The sequence below is a fragment of the Notamacropus eugenii genome, chromosome 2 (genome assembly GCF_028372415.1).
Source record: "Notamacropus eugenii isolate mMacEug1 chromosome 2, mMacEug1.pri_v2, whole genome shotgun sequence".
Classification (NCBI taxonomy): Eukaryota; Metazoa; Chordata; class Mammalia; order Diprotodontia; family Macropodidae; genus Notamacropus; species Notamacropus eugenii.
The window spans coordinates 395,039,122-395,061,924 of NC_092873.1; the positions used below are offsets into that span (position 1 = coordinate 395,039,122).

At 36.1% G+C, this 22,803-nt stretch overlaps 1 protein-coding gene across 3 annotated transcripts in view; it reads left to right on the top strand.

The window, feature by feature from the left end:
• TBCE (tubulin folding cofactor E) overlaps nt 1-22,803 on the top strand; it is a 116,354-nt gene that overhangs the window by 59,104 nt on the left and 34,447 nt on the right. For all 3 annotated transcript variants that reach the window (XM_072647535.1, XM_072647533.1, XM_072647534.1), the window contains exons 4-6: nt 14,012-14,194; nt 17,046-17,134; nt 20,834-20,933. In XM_072647535.1, the coding sequence (XP_072503636.1) occupies nt 14,012-14,194; nt 17,046-17,134; nt 20,834-20,933 (372 nt within the window). The remainder of the gene's footprint in view (nt 1-14,011; nt 14,195-17,045; nt 17,135-20,833; nt 20,934-22,803) is intronic.

Below are 22,803 nucleotides of genomic sequence, written 5' to 3' on the forward strand. Positions count from 1 at the left end.
ACTTATGTGTCTGGCACTGTGCTTAGTTCTGAGGATACAAATACAAGCAAATAGAGAATCCTCATCCTCAAGGAACTTAAATTCTAATGGGGAAAGATAAGACATAAAAGAAAGCTGAAAAGTGAGATGATGGAGAGAAATGAAGTCCAGAAAGTTGGAATTAGGGCCTGGGGGCAATAAAGACTTTCCTGAGCCCCTTCACACAATGCAGCTTCCAGGAGAAACTTACCAGTGGGAGAAGGGTCCCAGTCTTGTAGAAGGATATTCCATTGTGAGCAGGCTGCAGAGGTGGTTGAATGTTCCAGGGCATGTACCAGGCCCCAGGTGCTTAGAGAAATTCAAGGATGAGATAGCAGTAGAGGATTGATTTTGAAATTCAGAAATTTAGGTCTGGGATGGTCTTATCACCCGGAAGGTGCTAATGCTTCCTAACGACCACTGGAGCTTTTCATCCATTGTCTTACTAAACTGTCCTAAGGGTATTGCCTCTCCTATTAGATCTTGAGCTTGTAAAGAGCAGGTGCTATCTCACTTTTCTTTTTTGTATCCCCAGTACATAATATAATGCTTGACATATAACAGTTGTGTAATAAATGTTTCCTTCCTTCCTTCCCTCTTTCCAATTCACTTACATATTTTTTGACATTGCTGTGTTGTGATTTTCTTCCTACCCGTGTTACTTTTCCTTCTTAATTTCACTCATCATGCCTATTACAAAGCAGTATAATTAGATGTGTCAAGACGTGATGTTTCCTGTTACCTTTGGGTCCAGTTCCTTAATTCACCTCTCTAAGGACAACCTATGAACTTTCCTCCACTTAGCTGTAACTTGTTGTATTCCCTGGTTTCACTTGTAGTAAAAATGTCAGTATGGAATGTTCTGTTTCTTCAGTATTCAAGCAGTCATGTTATGTACCTACTATCTTTTAGGCCTATGCAATATCATAAGGTCAAAAAGAATGAAAAAAATCCCTATTGTCAAGGAGCTTACATTCTATCAGAACAATTATATATGTATGTGTATATATAGAAAAATATGAAGAGAATAAACACAAAGTAACTGGGGAATGAGGAAAAGCTTTGTCCAGTAGGTGGCACTTGAGCTGTATCTTAAAGGAAGAAAAGGATTCTCTGAGGTGGAGGTCAGGAGGGAGTACAGGGTGTGCATGAGAGAACCAGTTCAAAGGCACTGAGCTGGGAGATGGATGCCATTTGTGAGAAATAGAAAGAAAATCAGTTTGGCAAAATCACAGAATTCAGGAGAAGTAATAATGTCCAGTGATGTGGGAAAGATTGTTTGGAGCCTGGTTATGATGGGCTTTAAAAACTTAACAGAGTAGTTGATATTTAATTGTAGAGGCAAAAAAAAGAACCATTGGAATTTAATTGAGAGAGAGAGAGAGAGAGAGAGTGTGTGTGTGTGTGTGTGTGTGTGTGTGTGTTACTCCATGTGCAAAATGACTTGGTCAGATCAGCACTTAAGGAAAATCACTTTGTCAGTATTGTCTAAGATGAATGAGAATGAAGAAAATCTTGTGGTGGAGAGACCAGTTAGGAGGCTACTACAATAATCTAGGGGAGAGGAGATGAGGGCCCAAACTAAGGTAATGGTTATATGAGTACAGAGAAGATGTTGGATGAGAGAGATGTTGTGGAGGCAGAATTGATGAGACTTGACAATTGATTAGATGTGTGTAAAAGGTAACGTATAAGTTACAAGACTGAAAGAATGTTGTAAGCCTTCAACATAAATGGGTGAGGCATTAGATTTTGGGGGAAAGATAATGAGACCTATTTAAGACATACTGAGTTTGAAGTATCTTTGGGGCATACAGTTTAACTTGTTATGTTATGGGACTGAAATTCAGAGGAGAGACGAAGACTGGATAATTAGAATTGTAAATTATGTGCGTAGAGATGATAATTAGCCCTTTGGGAGCCCATAAGGTTACGAGGAGAACCAGGGTAGAGAGTATTACAATAGTGTCGTCTTGTTGATCTGTGGACAAAAATTGTGTGTTAAGAATAAGAGCAGTTAATGTTTATAGATAAAGTGATGGCATATACTGCTCTCTTTTTTTGCCACTCCAATACTGTATCTGAAAATGTACTTTGTTCTGTACTCCGAGTCCATCACTATTCTGTCAGGGAGTGTGTAGCATGTTTCATCATTGGTCCTTTGGAATCACAGTTGATCATTTCCTAGTGTGATGTTCAAGAGCCGGTGGTCATCCTTAAGTCACAGTGAAGCCTTGGATTAGTACTTTTGAGGAAATTATATGTAAAATAAAAAGGATAGGACAAGGTCCCTCTGTAATGGTCTATTATGGGAGGTAAGTTGTGTTATAAATATTTTACATATGACATATATGTGATATATATGTGGCAGAATGTGAAAGTATGAGAAGTATAAAGTTGTCTCAGCTCAACAACTCTTACTTAGTTTTCTAATAATGAAAGTAGTAAGTACATTTGCATTTGAATTTCCAAAGTATTTATTTAACCAATCAGCCAATGAGCATTTACTAAGCTATTTACAAAAAGATATACATAAAGGGATAGAGAGGGGAGAAATTTGTCATTCATTGTTATGATTTTCAAGAACCAGTGTTCATCCATAAGTCACAATGAAGCATTGGACTTTTGTGGAAGCTATGTCAATAAATGCTAGCCGAGTTCTGGAGTTGTATATTGCCTTGGCCTCATGTCTTCTCTACATATGTGTCTCACTATCATTCAATTTAGAGGGGAAATGCTTTGTAGCTGCTGTTGCTCTGAGAAAAACAAAATCAAACCAATAGTGGGCGACATTCTTACCACTGGGAATACAAAGAAAGGCAAAAGACAGCTCCTGCCCTCAGGGAGTTTACAGTGGAAGGGCACTGGAGTGTTGGTGGTGGGCACTGTCCTCTGATGGTTCCTCAGATGATTCTGTTGCTCATCACTTCTTGAACTATTGCTATGGCCTTCTGGTTGATCCTCACTGTGTAAAGTCTGTCCCCCCCTCCAATCCATTCTCCACTCAGCTGTCAAAATGATCTTCCTAACATGCAGATCTGATGATAATCATCCTCCTATTCAGTAAACTTCAGTGGCGCCCTTTTATAAACCCCAGGATAAAATATCAAATCTCTCTTTGATTTTCAAACCCTTCATAATCTGATTGCTTCCTACTTTTCCATTCTTCTTTTATTTTTATTCCCCTTTGTGTACTCTACAGTCCAATGACTGTGGTTTCCTTGCTATTTCTCAAACAAAACACTCTTTCTCCTAACTCTGAGCATTTTTACTGGCTGTCTCCCAAATTTGGAATGCTCTTCCTCTCATCACTGCCTCCTACCTTCCCTGGTTTTCTTCATGTCTTCAATAAAAATCCCACATTTTACAGGAAGCCTTTCCTGATTCCTGATGCTAGTGTATTCTCCCATCATTGCTTATTTATTCTGTATATATGTTTTTGTATGCAGCTATTTCCATGTTGTCTTGTCTAGTAGACTATGAGCTCTTGAGTACAAGGCCTGTCTGTTTTTGCCTTCGTTTGTGTCCCTGGCAGTTAGTACAGTGCTTTGGCACATAATAATTGCTTAATAAATGCTAATTGAAATTTAAAATAAAATGATTCTTAGCTGGGGTTGCTGTGTAGCCAACCTAGACTTCAGTTTGTGGAATCCCAGTCAGGTTCAGATTAGTTTGGGATAATACAGTCTGTAAAAAAGCATTTATGAAATGCCCACTATGAGCTAGGTACATTACTATGCACTGGGAATACAAAGGTAGGTAAAAGCATCCTTCCTACCCTCAAGGAATTCATATTCTAATAGGGGAGACAGCTTGTAAATAACTAGGTATGTATGTAATACATGTATATATTATGTTACATATTTTAAATAACTAAACACATAACAGGTATATAGTATATAAATGTAAATACACATATGTATGTGTTATGTGTAGTTATAAGTGTACTTTGTGTGTAGATGTGTGTATATGTATATGTATATGTGTGTACGGAGAGAGAGAGAATGTGTGTGTGTTAAATGAAAGGTAATCTTAGAAACCAGAAACTACCTACCTGCAGAAGGTAGGATTTGAGCTAAATCTTGAAAGAAGCCAAGGATATCAAGAGGCAGAAGTGAGGATGGAGAGCATTCCAGACCTGGAGGACAACGAGTACAAAGGAAAAAAATGTAATGAATGGCTTGTGCAAGTAGGCCAATGTAGCTGGATAGTGGAGTGTTTAGAGGGGAGTAAAGCGTAAGAAGACTGGAAAGAGGACCAGGTTATAAAGAACTTTAAATGCAAAGAAAAACACTTTTCATTTGATTCCAGAGCTAATAGGGAACCACTGGAGTTCATTGAATTGGGGTTGGAGAAAGCTGACTTGGTTGTAACTGTGCTGTTGGAGTAACAGCTCCAATAGGAATTGAAGTGGGTGGGAAACTTGAGACTGGGAGACCAATTGGAAAGCCATTGCAGTAGTATAGAAGAGAAATGATGAGAGTTCTCAAGGCTAGGTACCACACAGACTAGTGACTACTGGATAAATAGCTTCATTGATCCATTGTGAAAATGAGACCTGATAGTTTTTCTGGAAGCCATGGCCAGAACAAATTGGTCCTTTTAGATAGTGAGCTTTGACCATTTGTTGAGCTAGCTCATGCATGATAATCAAATATCTTTATTAGAAGAATACCAATTAGCTGACCCTTGGCAATCAATCCCAGACAGTTAAGAAAAAGAGAGAGGGTGAGATTGCTTTTACTGTTGAGAACAAAACATTAACAGAATCTATGTGATGAGCATTGAGAAAATTACAAACCTGTTTAGTTAATATACCCATTACATATTAGGGTATTTTAGAAGAGGGAGATTTTACTTCTAGTTCAGGTGGTCATAGAAGTTTTCTGTAGATGACATTTGATCTGTACCTTGAATAATGCATAAAAATTGAATGGGAGCAGGTGAGTGGGGTTGGATAATGGTATTTCAGGCAGCAGAACAGGGTAAGTAAAGCACAGACATTAAAAAGCATGGAGTGTGTTGGGGGAACAGTGAGCTCAGATAGAGATATTTCAGTTCTGTCATGTTAATGCAACTTATTAAAGAGAATTAAAAATTTTCCTTTTAATAAGTTATATAAATGTAGCATAGAATATTTCAAGCTAATAAAGGCATTTTATACCACCTATATGTATTTTACTTGACTAAATTAGATTTCCTGCTAGTAAAATACTTTATAAAATTCATTCATTTGAGTTTTTTGATATTTAATTCTCACTTGGGAAGTTAAAATAGCAAAATTTTAGTCATTACAGGGAAAAGTATGTTTAACCATCATAGTATTTAATTTGTTTTAATATAATTTATGGTGTCTCCATGAATCCAAAGCAGCTTGCGGTTGCCATTTCATTAATCTTCATTTAAGCTACTTATTGAAATAAAAAGAAAGCAGAATAGTACTCAGTTCATTTTGTCTAAGTCCAAACCCAAACAGCTAAATCTTTGGTCTATAATCACATGAGGGGAAGTACTGCCTAGTAGCTAGAGACTAGCCTTAAGTCAGGAAGACCCAAATTCTGATACATACTTGCTGTGTTGACTATAAAAAGGCAGTTCCCTAAGACTGTGAGTTGCCCAGCTGCACCAGTAAGTTAGTTTTATTCTTGGATTGGAATCTTTTTCAAGTGACGAGGAGAGTGAATCAGTTTTTCATGCCTCTGTCCATTTATCTCTACCATTTAGTAGCTAATAATGTCTAGATGAGTGATATTATGAGAAGTCTGATACCACAAGAAAAAAAAAGGAAGCCCACAAAGAAAACTTACATAGCTTAATGATATTTATTGAAGGAAATTCTCAATATAGCTGGGAGAAGCCTTAGGAAGACTTGATGCATAGATGCTGTAGCTCTTCTAGTTTCTGTATTGGATTGGACCTGTACCAGCCATCTGTGTAGTACCAGGGCTTGAATTTTCAGGTTAGTTCATGGGGATGGAAGTATCCTACCTACCTTATGGGAGTGGCAACATCAAAGATAGCTTTCCGTTCCCTACCCCACCTCCCCTGTCCCCCAAATGTATGGAAAACATCCTATCTCTCATGTATGTTAGTGATATTTCATAATTTTTGTTTTGTATTTCCCAGGTGTTTGGGGGCAGTGGTTGGTAAGGTTACGGTGAGTTAACTGTTACCTCATTTCGTACACACACACACACACACGCACACACACACACACACACACACGGCAATCTTGCAGCATAATAATTGGCTAAGAGGGCAAAGGAGGGAGGAAAGGAAATGGGCAGAGTGTGACTTATCCCATAGTTGATAGAAAATGTCTTTGACCTTTTTTTTTTTTTTTTTTTTTTTTACATTTTTGTCACTTTATTTTCAAATTTTCAAATTACTTTCCAAATTGGTTGTATCATTTTACAGCTCCACCAACCATGTATTAGTGTACCTGTCTTTCCCCTTTCTTCCTCTACCCTCTTCTCCTCCCTCTCCTCTCTTCATCTCTCCCCTTACCTGAGGGTGATCTGCTCAAAGAAAAGTGAATTTTGATGACTGAAAGTGATGTAGTTAACTTGGGGTTTACTCAATAGATTTCTCTCTCAAAGACCAAGTCTTAAACCCAATTCGCTCTGGATCTCAGAGACTAGACAACAATAGGTCCCTATCTAAGTACCATTTGATTTGACCTTTTTTTCATAGAGAAAGGTGATTGCTCTCAAAGCCTGGGCTGAACTGAGAAACTTGCCCAGAACATGAATGGCCATTATCTCACTGGGAATTTGAATAATTGGCAATACGGAACAAAGGTGCCATTAAGTTTGTTCATTTTGTTGTAAACAGTTCTTAACTAAGCCAATTTCTAGATTGTATAGATTCCACTAACAGCTTAACTTTGATTTGGAGCTTTTGTTGGAAACTTATGCCCATGAAATGGATTTTCAGTCAAGTACTGGGTGCTAGAATAGTCTCTAGAACAATCAGAGGAGAAATTTCCTTATTTATATGTGATTTGAAGCAGTCTCACATATGGTTGTTTAGAGTTTGCAGTTCTTCTGGAGATAAGGTTCGCTTGTTTCTTTTGATCATCTCTTAAATGTCCTTTATGCCATAGGTCATGATAATTTCAGTAATAATGCTTAATATGTGCCAGGCTCTATGCTAATAAGCACTTTAGAGTTATTTGATCTTCACAATAACTCTGGGAGGTAGGTGCTATTATTATTATCCCCATTTTACAGATAAGAAAACTGAGGCAAACAAGTGATTAAGTGACTTGCCCAGGGTTACACAGATAGTAAGCGTCTTTGGCTGAGTTTGTAAATGATTGTTTTTTTCTCAGGTCTTTTTGTCTTACTTGAGCTTTAGCACCTTAATTTCTTTAGTTCCTAATTAACATTTAATATTGCTTATATGTTCTGATAAGTTTCTGAAATACTCTATTTGTGAAACAGTCATTGGTGCCAGGCACAGTTGTCTAGGACTTTTGCTTGCTCTCTTGTTTCTGCTGAGATTTCCTTTTTTAAGAAGTTAGTTTATTTTTAGTTTTCAATATTCATTTCCACAAGATTTTGAGTTCCAGATTTTCTCCCCATGACTCTTCCCTCTGCCCACCCGAAGAGAACGTACATTCTGATTACCCCTTCCCCCAGTCTGCCCTCCTTTCTATAATACTCCTCCCTTCTCTTATCCCCATCCTCTCTCTTTTCTTGGAGGACAAGATCAATTTCTATATCCCATTGCCTGCATATCTTGTTTCCCAGTTGAATGTAAAAACAGTTTTTTACATTCATTTTTAAAACTTTGAGTTCCAACTTCTCTCCCTTCCTCCCTCCCCACCCATCCCCACTGAGAAGGCAAGCAATTCTATATATGTTATACATGTGTAGTTATGCAAAAAGACTTCCATAAAAGTCAGGTTGTGGAAGACTACCTATATTTCCCTCCATCCTATCCTGCCCCCCATTTATTGTATTCTCTCTTTTGACCCTATCCCACCTCAAATGTATTTACCACTAATTACTCCTTCCTCCCATTTGCCCTGCCTTCTATCATCCCCCTATCCCTGACTTATTCCCTTCTTTCCTACTTTCCTGTAGTGTAAGATAGAGTTTCATAGCAAATTGAGTATGCCTGTTATTCCCTCTTTAAGCCAAATGTGATGAGAGTAAGGTTCACTTTTTCCCTCTCACCTCCCCTCTCATCCCTTCCTTTGAAAAAGCTTTTTCTTGCCACTTTTATGTAAGAGATAATTTGTGCCATTCTGTTTTTCCCTTTCTCCTCCCAATGTATTCCTCTCTCACCCCTTAATTTTATTTTTTTAGATATCATCCCTTCTTATTCAACTCACCCTATGCCCATTGTCTATATGTATATAATCCTTTCAGCTACCCTAGTACTGAGAAAAGTCTCAAGTTATAACTATTATCTTTCCATGTAGGAATGTAAACATTTCAACTTTAGTAAGTCCCTTATGATTTCTCTTTTCTATTTACCTTTTCATGCTTCTTTTGATTCTTGTATTTGAAAATCAAGTTTTCTGTTCAGCTCTGGTCTTTTCATCAAGAATGTTTGAAAGTCCCCTATTTCATTGAAAGACCATTTTTTTCCCCTAAAGTATTATACTCAGTTTTGCTGGGTAAGTGATTCTTGGTTTGATCCTAGTTCCTTTGACTTCTGGAACATCCTATTCCAAGCCCTTCAGTCCCTTAATGTAGAAGCTGCTAGATCTTGTGTTATCCTGATTGTATTTCCACAATACTCAAATTGTTTCTTTCTGATTACTTGTAATATTTTCTCTTTGACCTGGGAGCTCTGAAATTTGGGTACAATATTCCTAGGAATTTTCCTTTTGGAATCTCTTTCAGGAGGCAATTGGTGGATTCTTTCCATATTTATTTTACCCTCTGGTTCTAGAATATAAAGGCAATTTTCCTTGATAATTTCTCAAAAGATGATGCCTAGGCTCTTTTTTTTCATCATGGTTTTCAGGTAGTTGTATAATTTTTAAATTGTTTCTGCTGGATCTTTTTTCCAGGTCGGTTGTTTTTCCAGTGAGATATTTCACAGTCTGTTATTTTTTCATTCCTTTGGTTTTGGTTTATAATTTCTTGATTTTTCATAAAGTCATTAGCTTCCATCTGTTCCATTCTAACCTTTAAGGAATTATATTCTTCAGTGAGCTTTTGGACCTCCTTTTCCATCAGGCCAGTTCTGCTTTTTAGGGCATTCTTCTCCTCATTGACTTCTTGGATCTCCTTTGCCATTTGGGTTAGTCTATTTTTTACAGTGTTATTTTCTTTGGCATTTTTTTGGGTTTCCTCTAGTAAGCACTTGACTCGTTTTTCATAATTTTCTTGCATCACTCTCATTTCTCTTCTCAATTTTTCCTCTTCTTCTTTTACTTGATTTTCAAAATCCTTTTAGAACTCTTCTGTGGCCTGAGACCAATTCATATTTTTCTTGGAGGCTTTGGATAAAGGAGCTTTGACTTTGTTATCTTCTGTTTGCATGTTTTGATCTTTCTTGTCACCAAAATAAGATTCTATAGTCTAATTCTTTTTTTGGTTTTTGGTTTTCCCCAGCCATTTATTTGACTTTTGAGGTCTTTGTCAAGGTAGTTCTCTGCCTCTAGTGGGGGTACGGGGTGGGGGGGGGACTGTCAACTGCTTGATTTCCCCACAATCTGTGAGTCTGGAGCTCCAGAAAGTCACTGTCTCTGCCCCTGCTGCTGCTGTGGCTACTGAGGGTTCCTCCGCCCCCTCCCCCCCTCCACTACCTGGATCTGGGGCCTGACCACTCTACTTTCCCACACTGGTCCTACAGGCTTTTTTCCTCTGACCTTCCAGTTTGTCCTCGGCTTTTTGGGGTCCTGAAGTCTGGAAACTGCCACAGGTGTGGGAGATTTAGTCTCCCCAAGGCATGCTCAGGTCCCTTCTGTGCTGCCACAGCCCACACCAGTCTTTGCTCTGCTCCCAGCATGGCGTGATAGTGTCATACTTCCTGGTGACCTTCTAGGCTGTCTTGGTCTGGAGATTTGCTTCACTCTGTTGTTCTGTGGGTTCTGCAGCTCCAGAATTTGTTTAGAGCTATTTTTTACAGGTATTTGACTGGGCGTGGGGGTAGAGTTCTAGAAAGTGCGTGCTATTACTCTGCCATCTTGGCTCTGTCCCCCTTACAATTTCTTGAAATATGATATGTTTAGGTTCTTGCTTTGGTCATAATTCAGGTAGTCTGATGATTTATTTTTTCTCTCCTCAATCTGTTTCTAGGTCAGTTGTTTTGGCTATGAGATACCTTATATTTTATTTTATTTTTCTGACTTCTTTACTTTGTTTTTAATCTTTCTTATTGTGTCATAGAGTCATTGACATCTATTTGTTCCTAATATTCAGGAGGTTTGTAGTTTAGACAAGGTTTCTTTCTTCAATAACTCTTAATTATTTTCCAATTTTTTCCTCTAGCACTCTATTTCATTGATCAAAAAACTTTTTAAGTCTTTCTTCATCTCTTCCAGGAATTCTAATTGAATTTTTGCCCAGATTGTGTTCATTTTTGAGGCTTTGCTTGTAGATGTTTTGGAGTCATTCTCCTTTTCTGGGTTTGTGACTACGATATGTAGTTGTGGAAGATTATTAAAAAGTACTTTGAGATTCTTAGATGAAAGATATTAGATCAGTGGAAGATATTCTTCTGGTATATTGTAAAATTCTACAAAGGAAATAGAAATAAATAAAATTAAGGTAAGGATTTAAGTACTGACTGGATTGTCAAGATAGTTGAGCCAGAAGATAGAACTGAGTCATACTCTAGAGTTCTTTAAAGACTTTTAAAATTGATATATATTATTTTTTTATTGCCTGATTTTCTGCCTGTGTTCTTCTCTTTCCTCCTTCCTCCTTGAGAAGCCATTCTGTATGACAAAGTTATATATTTTTTTAAAGAAACAAGAAAAAGGAGAACAATTAGAAAAAAATAAGGAAACCAATCAGAGAAGGCAAAGAATCTGGCAGTATATGCAGTGTTCCACAGCCTTGGGAATCCCCACCATCTAACACCTCTCCTTCAACAGCTTTCCCCCTTTTCCCCCCATCCCTCTCTGCAAAGGATTGGACAGAGGTACCTTTTCCATCTCTTTTTGGGGGCAAGCCTGTTCTTTGTAATTTTTCAACATTCATTTTATTGTTTTGTGGTGATTATTCTTGCCACTTAGATTGATATAGTCATTTTGTATGTTGTTTTCTTGACTCTGCTTTCTTCATTCTGCATCATTTCATGAAAATACATGCTTTTCTGTATTCACGTATTCCCTTTTTCTTATAGCACAATAATATTCAATTATATTCTTGTACCACAATTTGTTTAACTATTCCCCAGTCACTGGTCATAAGCTTTGTTTCCAGTCCTTTACTACTGCAAATTAACTATTGGTAAACATAAACTGAAATTGGGGCAGAATGCCAAACCCTTACTCCATTTTAGGGATTCTCCTAACTGGAAGTTCTAAACAATTGTGTTTGTAGACTAAATTTCATTTAATTTCATAAGGATGCAGAGGAGGGGGCCGTGGGGATTCAAGTGACCATTATGTTACCCTAACCTTAAAAACAAAGCTAATCAAGGTGTATTTGATTAAATCCTGAGATAAAGGGGTAAAGAATAGAGGGCACAAAAATACTGGTGGCTACTTGTATTCTTCTTTCCAATAACAAACCCACCATGTAATATCAAAATAATTTTTAATACAAAAATTAAGTAATACCAATAGTACCTTCTGATCACCTACTCAAAAGGGTAGAAGAGGATGGTTAATTTTGATCTTCAGAAATATCACTTTTAGGGAATCGAACTCAGTATCGTATATTTGGAAATTATTTTCAAGAACATATCTGTCAGTTACTACCTCTTGTTTTTCTGAGGAGAAAACATGTTATCAGAGCCTGTTTAAAAAACTGTTAAACCAAGTTTTATTGTGTGCACATATAACAGAGGTCAGTATTTTCTTCAGTCCTGATGAATGGCTGATTATGTAAACTCTTTGAAAGGATTCCAAGTATGTTTATCTTTAAAAGCTTGCCAGAATAAATAAGTTTCATTATAAATTGCTACACACCCAACATTTCCCTACAAAAAATCTTACAGTATGTAACATTTTGAAATTTCTGTGGATTTGGCACTCAGGTTTTGTCAGAGCCAGCAAATCTCAGCAAGGATTGTGCTCAGTCAGTAAACATTTGTTAAATGTCAACTATGTGCTAGGTATTAAACTATGCTTAAGATTATAACTTTTTTAGCAGGAACCGTAATCGGCAAAAGAAAAAGAGGTGAGACCCACTGTAGGAGTCTTGCTTCTCCCTCTTACCCTATACCCTCCCTAGCTTTCCACTTACATTGAGAAGATCCTATTCCATGCTACTGGCTCACATACTAGTCTGCCCTACCTCCATATCCCCTACTGGGGATGATGATAAGCTTCCTGAATTCATTCCTCAATAATGCACATACTCGTACTCATCATACTTTTCCTGTCTCAGTGATCAAATCTTTTTAGAAGGTTAGTCTGGCAATATGCAATAAAAATTTTAAAACTAATCATAATTATTAACCAGTAGGCTTTCTGTTGGAAATATACCCCAGTGAAGTATTTAAAAAGCAGAAAAAAAAATGTGTTCCAGTGGAAATATTCATAATAGCATTATTTATAACAGTGAAAAACTTTAAATAACTTGTCTGTTGGTTAAGGGAATAACTGAATAAGTTATGTATCAGTGTAATGAAATGTATTGGAATGAAGGAAATATTGCACCATTAAAAATGACAAGCATGAGAAATATAAAGAAATATGGTGTTATGCAAATGAAAGATATGAGAACAGCAATATATACATAACAGCATTTCACTTTAATAATTTTCAGGGTCTAGTAACTGATTGTGCCAACTAAAAATGTTGCAAAATAAGAAAGGAAAAATCACATAATTTTCTGTTACAAAAGTTATTTTCATACTCAGAAACTTAGTTTATGAGCAGTTTTTGTGATATTGATGAGAGTTGGGAGGGGGTTTGGTGAGAGCCCCTGCAAAGACTGGAGTATAGGGGCAGGTCGTCTGGCATGAATTTGTGGACTTAAGCATTCTTGAGGTCAAAGTAAAGATTTATTATGCTTTTCAGTGGGCAAGAGTTCTTAGGAAACTTACAACCATAGAATGGCACAGGTAAAGGTTAGATAGCATAGTCTAGTAAAATCTCTTTGAAATCTAATGCAGCATCCCATGATACTTATTGTGGGAAGTCTTTTAAAATCTCTCCCCAAGCTTATTAAAAGTAAGAGCAATATATGATGATAGAATTCATGTTTCTGTTATAACTTGACAAATATATTAAAAAGCCATAGCAAAATATAAATACAAATTTATGGGAATGATTGTGGTATGCTAGATTTTGATTTAAAGACAGTCTTGATTATCCTACATTTAGTGTACTATGTACATTAGGATATATTATAATTTAATTGTATGATTTGGGGATTGTATACGTACCTTTTCTGTGATTTGGTTTCTTCATTTATATAATTTGAGTGACAATACTTGTACTACAGTACTGTTCGGAATGTACTTTGCAAAATTGTAAATTGCTAGAGAAATTGTAGTATTTTTGATCATTCTATCTTGATGTACCATTTTGTAGTCCTTTAACTTTTTCGGAATACTTGCACTAATTGAATATTGGATCCTTAATAAATTACCATTGAAATAAGTATACAGTGGTTTGTTTTACAAATTCAGATGAAGGGGCTTACCTAAGGGTCACATGGCAATCCATTTTCAAAACTCAGTAAGAATTTATAGTTCCAAACTCCTAGAATTGAACTTCATCCACTGTGGCACATTGATTCCTGTTATTTCCCCTATCTGTGCTTTCTAATTTACTATAAACCTACAAAGCACTATATTACAGATATTTGATTGTTTTTCTTTTTATATATGCCTTTGTGCTCTTGTCTAGGCACCCTACAGGAGGATCTTTTATCCGTCCAAACCGGGTAAATTTTGGAGTGGACTTTCTCACTGCAATTAAGAATCGCTATGGATTGGAAAATACTAAACAGGAAGATGGAAATGAGATGATTATTATTGGAAATAAACCTGTGGAAACTGTTGGGTTTGATTCTATTAAAAAATTCCAAAGGTAAGAGAAATTTGACATTGATGAATTAGATTTTTATGATGTACTCTGTTTTTAAATACTTGGGTTTGAGTACTTAAATGTGTTAACCAATTGGCAAATTGGTACAGAGACTTTCATAAGCTTAGGATTTTGCCCTTAATTTGGTCCTCCATGTCTTGAGTTACACTGAGAGATTAGACAATATGTTTATTTACACTGTTGATAAGTAAACTGAAGACTAAAGGAAACATGAAGCTTGAAACCTCTTACTGGAGGGCTAGTGTTGTGATGGTTATTTGTGTTCCTTATTTGTTGTTTGCACTCTTATTTCCAGTTATTCCTGTCCTCTTGCTCTGGGCTGATAGTTTTGTGCTTCCATTTCTCATATTTTCCCCTTTCAGTGTACATATTGTCATTCATTTTCTGTAAGCCAACTATGGCAGTTGAGCCAGATAGTTCCCTACAGTAAGGTTCACTTATGAAATGGGAATTTCATAAGGGATGCCATAGGGAATAGGAGTTAGTGGGATACTGAGATCTACATGATAATAGTCAGGATCATATTACAAGTTTTGATTCATCAGCTAGTATATAGTAAATCATTCTACAAGTATTGAGAGTTCTTGAAGATGACATCTTAGAAGTGACCTCTGGTTGCCACTTCTGGTATTAGATTTTAGTTCAATTCAGCAAGCATTTATTAAACACCTGTCATGTACAAGACACTGTGTTAGATTCTGGGGATAGTATTGTGCAGAAACAAACATGAAAAACAATGTTTGCCCTCTAGGAGCTTACATTATACTGTGGGATCTAGCATGTAAATGGAAAAGAAATACAAGATGATGTGAGGAGCATGAGAGCGCTGACAGTGAAGGACATCAGGAAAGACTTCACATAGAAGGTAGCACATGGCCTGGATCAACCCAGGGATTCCAAGAGGTACAGATAAATGAGTTATTGAGTGCCATGGATGGGGGACTACCACTGAAAAGATGCAACTTAGAACTGGAATGCAGCAAGTTGGCCACTTTAGGTGAAATGTCACCATATATGGATGCAGACTAATTAACCACAGGCAGTTTTTTATCAGCAGTTAGAACCACTGCATAATTGTGTTCATTATTCTTTGCTACCTGGTTATTAACTAAGAAGATAATGATATTAATGTTATACATATTCTAAAGTAGAACTGGCAACACTTAAGTGAACCAGTCAAAGATCACAGAATTAGTTCTTTGCTTTTTATGTGCAGACTGTACATTTCTTAAAAATCAATTTAAAAAGACTTGGACAAAATTGTTGATGAGATTGTAGTTTCTTGCCTTTTTATTCAAATAAGTGAAATATTAAATTTATTATATCCAAAAGGGGGTATATTTTATGTTAATGATTTGATATCCCTTCCATATGCTCTGATAATATTAAAAAACTGGATGTACATAAAAGGGAATACCCATTTTCCTTCTTTCCCCAGATTATAAATAGCAATAATAATTCTTAGAAGTGTTCCAGTGAATATAAAGAGGTAGTGGTTTATATAATAACCCCATTTGTGAGTATCATTTCAATAGATATTTTGGGGCATATCATGTTAGAATTTTTATTGATTGAAGTGGCTGATTCTGTAGATAATTTGAAAAGTATAAATTGTTGTGTCTGGTTTCCTGAATAGGGATAGGTACTTCAGCTGTGATTTCATTGGTATAAATTTCTGTGTGAGACAACTCTAGCTATTGTAGGTAATCATTGTCTGTGCAACCTAGAGTTGAGAATTAGTGTTAGAGAGCTGCTTAGAGCAGTGGTGTCAACCTCAAATAGAAACGGGGGCCACTAATCCACAGAGAAGGATCCTTGTGGACTCATATTGACTTAGAAAAACTATACATTTATATATTTCTTTTTTATGAATACATCAACATGTTGAAATCATATAGGAACTGTGTTTTATTCTGATTCTGACTGCACTTGGGAGGGCTGTGGGCTGCACTCTTCTGATCCAGAGTACTATGAATTGCCCACAGCCATCAGGCATCAGAAGTACATACTTAAACTCAGACCTCCTTTTCAGAACTCTATTAACATTTTTTGTGACATCTGTTGTTGAACAATGTTGGTCTTTTGTGTCAGTAGTTCCTTATGTATTCAGTTTTTATCAGTGATGTTGGATGTGAAGGGTTTTTCCCACTTGACAGTTTCTCTTCTCACATTGGAATATGAGCTCTAGAGATTGTTTTCCTTTTATATTTTTAATTCTAATGCTTAGCACTAATGCTTTGCATATCATAAATGCTTAATAAATGCTTTATTCATTTACTTATTCTTGGCTTGAAGGCTGCCTCTTTGTATCTGTGGCAATTTTTTAATTAGGTTAGAAATAATTTAGAAATCATGATATTAATTATAGTATATATGCTTTAAGGCATTGTATTACAGTAACAATTGATTAGATTTTTGTTTGGATGACTAAGGAAAAGAGTTTAGAAAGAGAAAATTAAAAGTAATGTTTGATTCCCAGTGATATTGTTTTAACTTTAGGGTAGTATTTATATTGACAGTACAGAAAAAACTTCCTATTAAGTTTTTTGGACTGAGATCCTGTCTACTTATTTTTGCTGCCTAGTTTGCCTGTTTCTGAGGTAGAGACCCTTATTGCTGTTCGTATCTGTTCCTTTCTATGCTCCTTCTGTGGTCCCTCTCATCCCATTTCTTTTTTTGTCTGACAGTTTATATACTTATGCAATAACTGCATGGCTGGTGAATTTGAGGGATCATTTTTCATTGAATAATAGTAAGGGACTTTGGTTAAGGTTCTGTGATACTCACTGGCCTTATTTTAACTTTGTATATAATCTACATATTTTTCATTCAGTCAGCTGAACAGGCTGCAAGAAGTCTCTGTTTGGAATTCTGCAGTGAGTTGTGCTGGCAACAAAGGGGAAGTTGCACAAACATGCCCTGGTATCCTTTTTCAGTAACAATCTATCATGGGAATATAAGATGATATCTGCTACCAAAAAATCCTTTTCAAAAGTGATTTCATATTATTTAACTGTTCTCCCCAGTGTATTATTATTATGCCACTTTAACTAAAGGTGCTATTACTCTGGTACTCAGAATACAATTTCCCTGATATACTGTTGCCTGACTCAAAACTGGGAAGTTTGGGAGCTTGCACAGGGGAAGGAAGTGGCAGTCATTTGAGTGTTGCTAGATAAAGGTAAATATGGTTGTGATGAAGACATGGGCCATGATTGGCTGTTGTGCAGAATGTCAGATATGACTTTTCTTCCAGCCTCTCGTTGATCTCACACTTTTTGGTGTTTATGTGTTGTTTACGTGTGTGTGTGTGCGTTGTGTGCGTGTGTGTATGTGTGTGTGTATAAAAGGTTGCTCTTGTCTACTGTGTTTATGCATAAAAGTCTACCCAGTTCTGTTGGGGGTTTTTTTCAACGGGAATGCTTAAAAGTCATTTATTACTTATATTTCTTCTGGATCTTATATATTGAATTTTCCATAGAGTTCTAGTCTTTTTATCACAGATACTTGAAAGTTTTTCAGTTTGTTAAATATTCATTTTTGTTTCATTCAGGATTAAACTCAGCTTTGCTGGGTAAGTTATTTCATAATAGATTTGCAGTTCCATGAGCAGTCATTTTTTTTCCCCATTCTCCTATATTGTGCAATATGCTTGTTTTATTTCTTAAGTACAGAATAAAAAAAAAAAGAAACCTCTGCTTTGCAGGGTAAGTTATTCTTAGTTATTAGTCTGTTTCTTTTGCCTCTTGGTATTTTGCATTCTTATTTTTGCTTTCCTAGTGTTTGCTGCATCACTTTTTTGACCCTTACTGTGATCCTTTGGTACTTGCTCTCTTTCATGCTGGCTGCTAAGAGTATTTTTTCTCCTTTGATCTGGAAGCTCTGGACTTTGTTGCACTTCTAAGTGTTTCAATATGGGGTTTCATTCAGGTGGTGACTTATAGATTACAACAAATAAACATAGACAAACAAGATAAATTCTTGCAATTCTCATGTCCAAATGTCTCATTCTGTACCTGAGTGCATTATGTTTCTAAGAGGAGGTGGAGATATGCATGCTTCAATTATCAGTCTTCTGAAATTGTTGTTGGTCATCCCATTGATCATAGTTAGTAAGTCTTTCCAGTTGTCTTTCCAGTGCTATTGTAAAGCATACGTTGTTCTACTGGGTGTTCTCACTTTGCTCTTCATGAGTTTATAGATCTTCTTAGGTTTCTTTGAGACCATCTCCTTCACAATTTTTACAGCATAATAGTTTTCCATTATATTCATGCACCATAATTTGTTTGACTGTTACCTAGTTGAGGGGTATTCCATTAGTTTCCAGTTCTTTGCCACTACAAAAAAGAGAACTATTTTTTTTTTTGGTACACATGGTTCATTTTCCTTTTTCTTTGATCTTTTTGTGGTATTGGCCTAATGGTATTATTGCTAAGATAAGGGGCATATACCATTTGTAACTTTCTGGTAGTTCCAAATTGCTTTCTAAAATGGCTGGACCAGTTTGTAGCTCTACCAACAGTGCATTGACATGCCTATTTTCCCCAAAGTCCCTCTAACATTTGTCATTTTCCTTTTGCGTCAACTTTACCAATTTGATGAGTATGAGTTGTAATTTTAGAGTTGCTTTAATTTATATTTCTCTGCTTAGTGATTTGTAGCATTTTTTCCATTTCAGTTATTTTTAAAGTATTATCATGTGGTCTGATTTTTTCAGTCTTCAACTTCATTCTAATATTTCTTAAATATTTCTTGTTTGGTTTTCTCTGTTTCATTTAACTCTTGTTTGGTTTGCTTTAGTCAGTATTTCTGGGTGTCTATCACTTAGATAAATTTTTACACCTTCTGTTCTAAACTATTATTCCCCTTCCAAATTTTTCCTTAAGAATTCTAATTTTATTCTTTGTTTCAACTCTTCCTTTATTTCTTCTTTCAGCTTTTCGAATCCTTGTGACTCATTCATTTTTTTGAATGTAATTCTTGTTACAATTACTGTGAAATTATTTTCTTCTTCTGAAATTTTATCTTAGGAATTTTTAACACCTAAAATTTCTTCATTTATTGGGCAATTCCTTCTATCAGGTAAAGATTTCCACTCTTTACTGTGTCTTTCAAAGTTTTCTTTCTGTATTGCTAGTTTTTGTTACTCTGCTCCTTCCACATTGGGTCCAGGTAGAGAGCTTCAAGAAGCCATTCTGAACTCTCAGTCTTAATTCTGGAATAGAGAAGTCAGCAAGTATGGCTGTTAATAGTTTCTTGGTTCTGTTTCCTACTGTGGATTAAGTCTGAGAGACACTGAAGTGTAGTTTTTTGTACTGTGATAGGATGGATGAGCTTAGGGTCCCAGCCTCTGTGACCTGGCCTCTCCTGCAGTCCTGGGTAAGGTAACTGATCTGAGATCTTGTTGGTCTTTGGGTTTTGTCACTCTAATCCAGTTCCTGGATTGGTGTTTTGTGTTGAAGTCCAGGGAGTTTAAGTGATTTCACCAAGAGATGTTAATTGGATGTCTCTGACAAATGTCAGAGGTAGGATTTTAATCTAGATCCTCCGACTCCAAGGTCACTGTTTTTCTGTTGTACTGTGATTGCAGATCACAGGTCTACCCCCTCTCTCACTTGTGTGTGTGTGTGTGGGTGTGTGTGTGGGTATCTCATATTTACTTATCTGTGTGTGTTGTATTCCTCAGTAGAATGTATATCCTGTGAGGGTAGTGATTGTCTCATCTTTGTCTTTGTTATCTCTGTCACTCAGTAGGTGTTTAATAAATGCTTGGAAGGTAGAATTGTGTTGATGCCTTCACTGACCATTCTAGACACAATGATACTTGAATCTTATCTGAATTTGTTATAGTATGCTGTACTACTAACATTTGTTCTAACATTTTGTTCTACACTTTACTTGGATTCTTCTAGAGACAACAGAAAGGTTCAGGAACTAAATTCAAAGAAGCACATGAGGCTTACAAAATTTGGCAGTCAGTATGTCTCCCAACATTACTAACTCCTCCTCACTGCATCAAGTGCATCACTGTTGGGAGCTCAGAGTAGATACACTCACGCAATTGGCAGTACTATAGATAAAAAGCATCAAGGGTGTTGTTAATTTTGGTGACCAGTACCAGGATAAAAAATATTTTTTTAAAGGAAAAAAAATCAGCTGACCTGATCACTGTATTATGTCAAGTTAGGGAATGTTTTACATTCATGAACCTCATCGCCCGTCATCTTTTGCAAAAGAGTTGGGGGAGATGTTTTCTCATTTCTCTTCTTTGGAGTCAAGCTTTCTTTGTAATTTTTTAGCATTCATTTTGGTTTCTTTTTATGTATATGTGATTGTTGTCCTTTGAAGGCATTATGTATATTGTTTTCTTGGTTCTGCTTACTTCACTCACCTTCAGTTCATGTCTTTACATATTTCTTTTTATTCATTGTATTCATCTTTCCTTACTGTAGAGTAATATTCTGTTACATTAATGTTCCACAGTTTGTTTAGCTGTTCCCAGATCTATGAGTATTACGTTGTTTCTAGTTCTTTGTTATCACAAAAAGTGCTGCTATAAATATTTTGATGTATTTGGGGTCTTTCTTATCAATGGAAGTGATATTTCTTAACATCTCTCAGATATCAGAAGGATAGATTTGTCAAAAAATCTGTTGTCATCATGGAATGAGGTGACCTTCATTGCTGATCAGCTCAAATACCTGGAAGTTCTTAATCTCAGGTATGAAATTTCTGTTGTCTGCTAATTAACATTCTGTGCAAATCTTAATCTGTGCCTACTGGGCACATAGAGCCTTGTGGTGGTAATGGGGTTGATTCCTTTAGGTTGTAACCCTGCAAAAATTTTGATAGTATTAGATCTTAGTTTTATTTTGTTGTTTTTTTTTAACGTAAACCATAATTTAAGGGGATATTACTTATTTTAGACTTCTAGATAATTATACACCTGGGCTCACTAATAATTTGTTAAATTATTAATAATTAATTTAAAAGCCTAATTTTATAATTTTATTCTATGTAGTTGGAGCTATGTTTGCTAGTTTATATTAAGTGGCAGAGGAGGTGGGTTTGTCACAATTTTTTTCTTAAATTTTGGGCTGATTAAATTAATGAAATAATTAATTGAATTTTGATTAATTGAATTTTTGTAGGTTTAATATATGAGATGTTAGCAAACTATTTTGGGGCCTGTGTGAGAAAAATTTTTTCAAATATAGTTGTTTAGAGCCCTATATATAAGAATGATTTCATTATGGAACTCTAGTTAATGAACCTGAAACTAGATTTTTACTGAACTATTCTTAATTTATTTTATTAAAATCATTTGTGCAGTACATCCAGAATGTTTTAAGTTTTAACCTGCAAAACCAAATTTTCCAAGTGCCTCAACCAGGCTTCTCCTTTGCATATACAGGAGAGTCACACCTGTCCTGTTCAGGTATAATTCAGCAATAGACATGAGATTAATTGTATTTCAAAATGAGAGATGAGTGGGATCAGTTGTGGGTGTAATTTGACTACTATTTTCCCTCTTACATGGATCATGTTTTTCAAAGGGTAATTCTTTCTAAGTTTCTCTTTAGAATCAAAAAATCTTAAGAGCTGAAAGAGACTTCAGAGGTCATCTGATGAAATCATACCTCAAGAAGAATCCCCTCTAAAATATTCCTACAAGGGAGTGTTCAAGCCTTTACTTGAAGGTGTCTAGCAAGGGGAACTCCCTAGCCCCCAGGGGCAACCCATCATACTAGGTAGCAAGTTTTTTGTTCTGTGAACTAAAAATAAGGCACCATTTTGTTCCATATTGCAAAAGTATTTCCACCATTTTGTTCTTTAGCTTTGGGGACAAAGCAGAACAAGTGCAGCATCTCTTCCACATCACAGCATTTAAAGTATTGAAAGAGAACTAGGATGTTCTTTCTAAATCTTTCCAAGGCTAAATGGTTGTCGTCCTGGTCACCCTTCTCTTAACACTGTGTGTGTATGTAGCTCATTAGTGCCCTTCTTAAAATGTGGCACGTGGAACTAAACAAAATACTCCAGATGTGTTGTGACCAGGTTAGAATACAGGAGTACTTTCACTTCTTTTTCCCTGGATAATTACACTTCTCTTAATCTACTCTAAGATTACACTGGAGTTCTTTTTTTCTTTTGGTTGCCATTTTGTATTACTAATTTATACAGTTTATAGATCTTTTTCTGATGGTTATCCATGCCTCCCCCATCTCAGATTTGTGATGTTGATTTTCTGAACTGAGGAGTTAGTCTTTTATATTTATCCTAATTTTTTCAATTTGATTGGCTATTCATTTGTAGGCTATTAACGACCTGACTCTGCCATTCTTTGTTTAGGTGCCCCACCTATCCCTTCAGGTAGGATAAATAATAAGAAACTGTTTTTAGAATAACTATAAAGGACATGGGCTTCTCTAACATCTTTATTTTCAGTCACAAAGGCAAAGAAACAGAATCCGAAAGCAATTAAGCTAAGCCAGTCTTTACTGCTTTTTACACTATTGGTGCTCTTGGGAGTAGGAGGACTTAGGCCCTGACTTTATTTTGAAACTTATTGGGGAAACTGTTTATCAAAA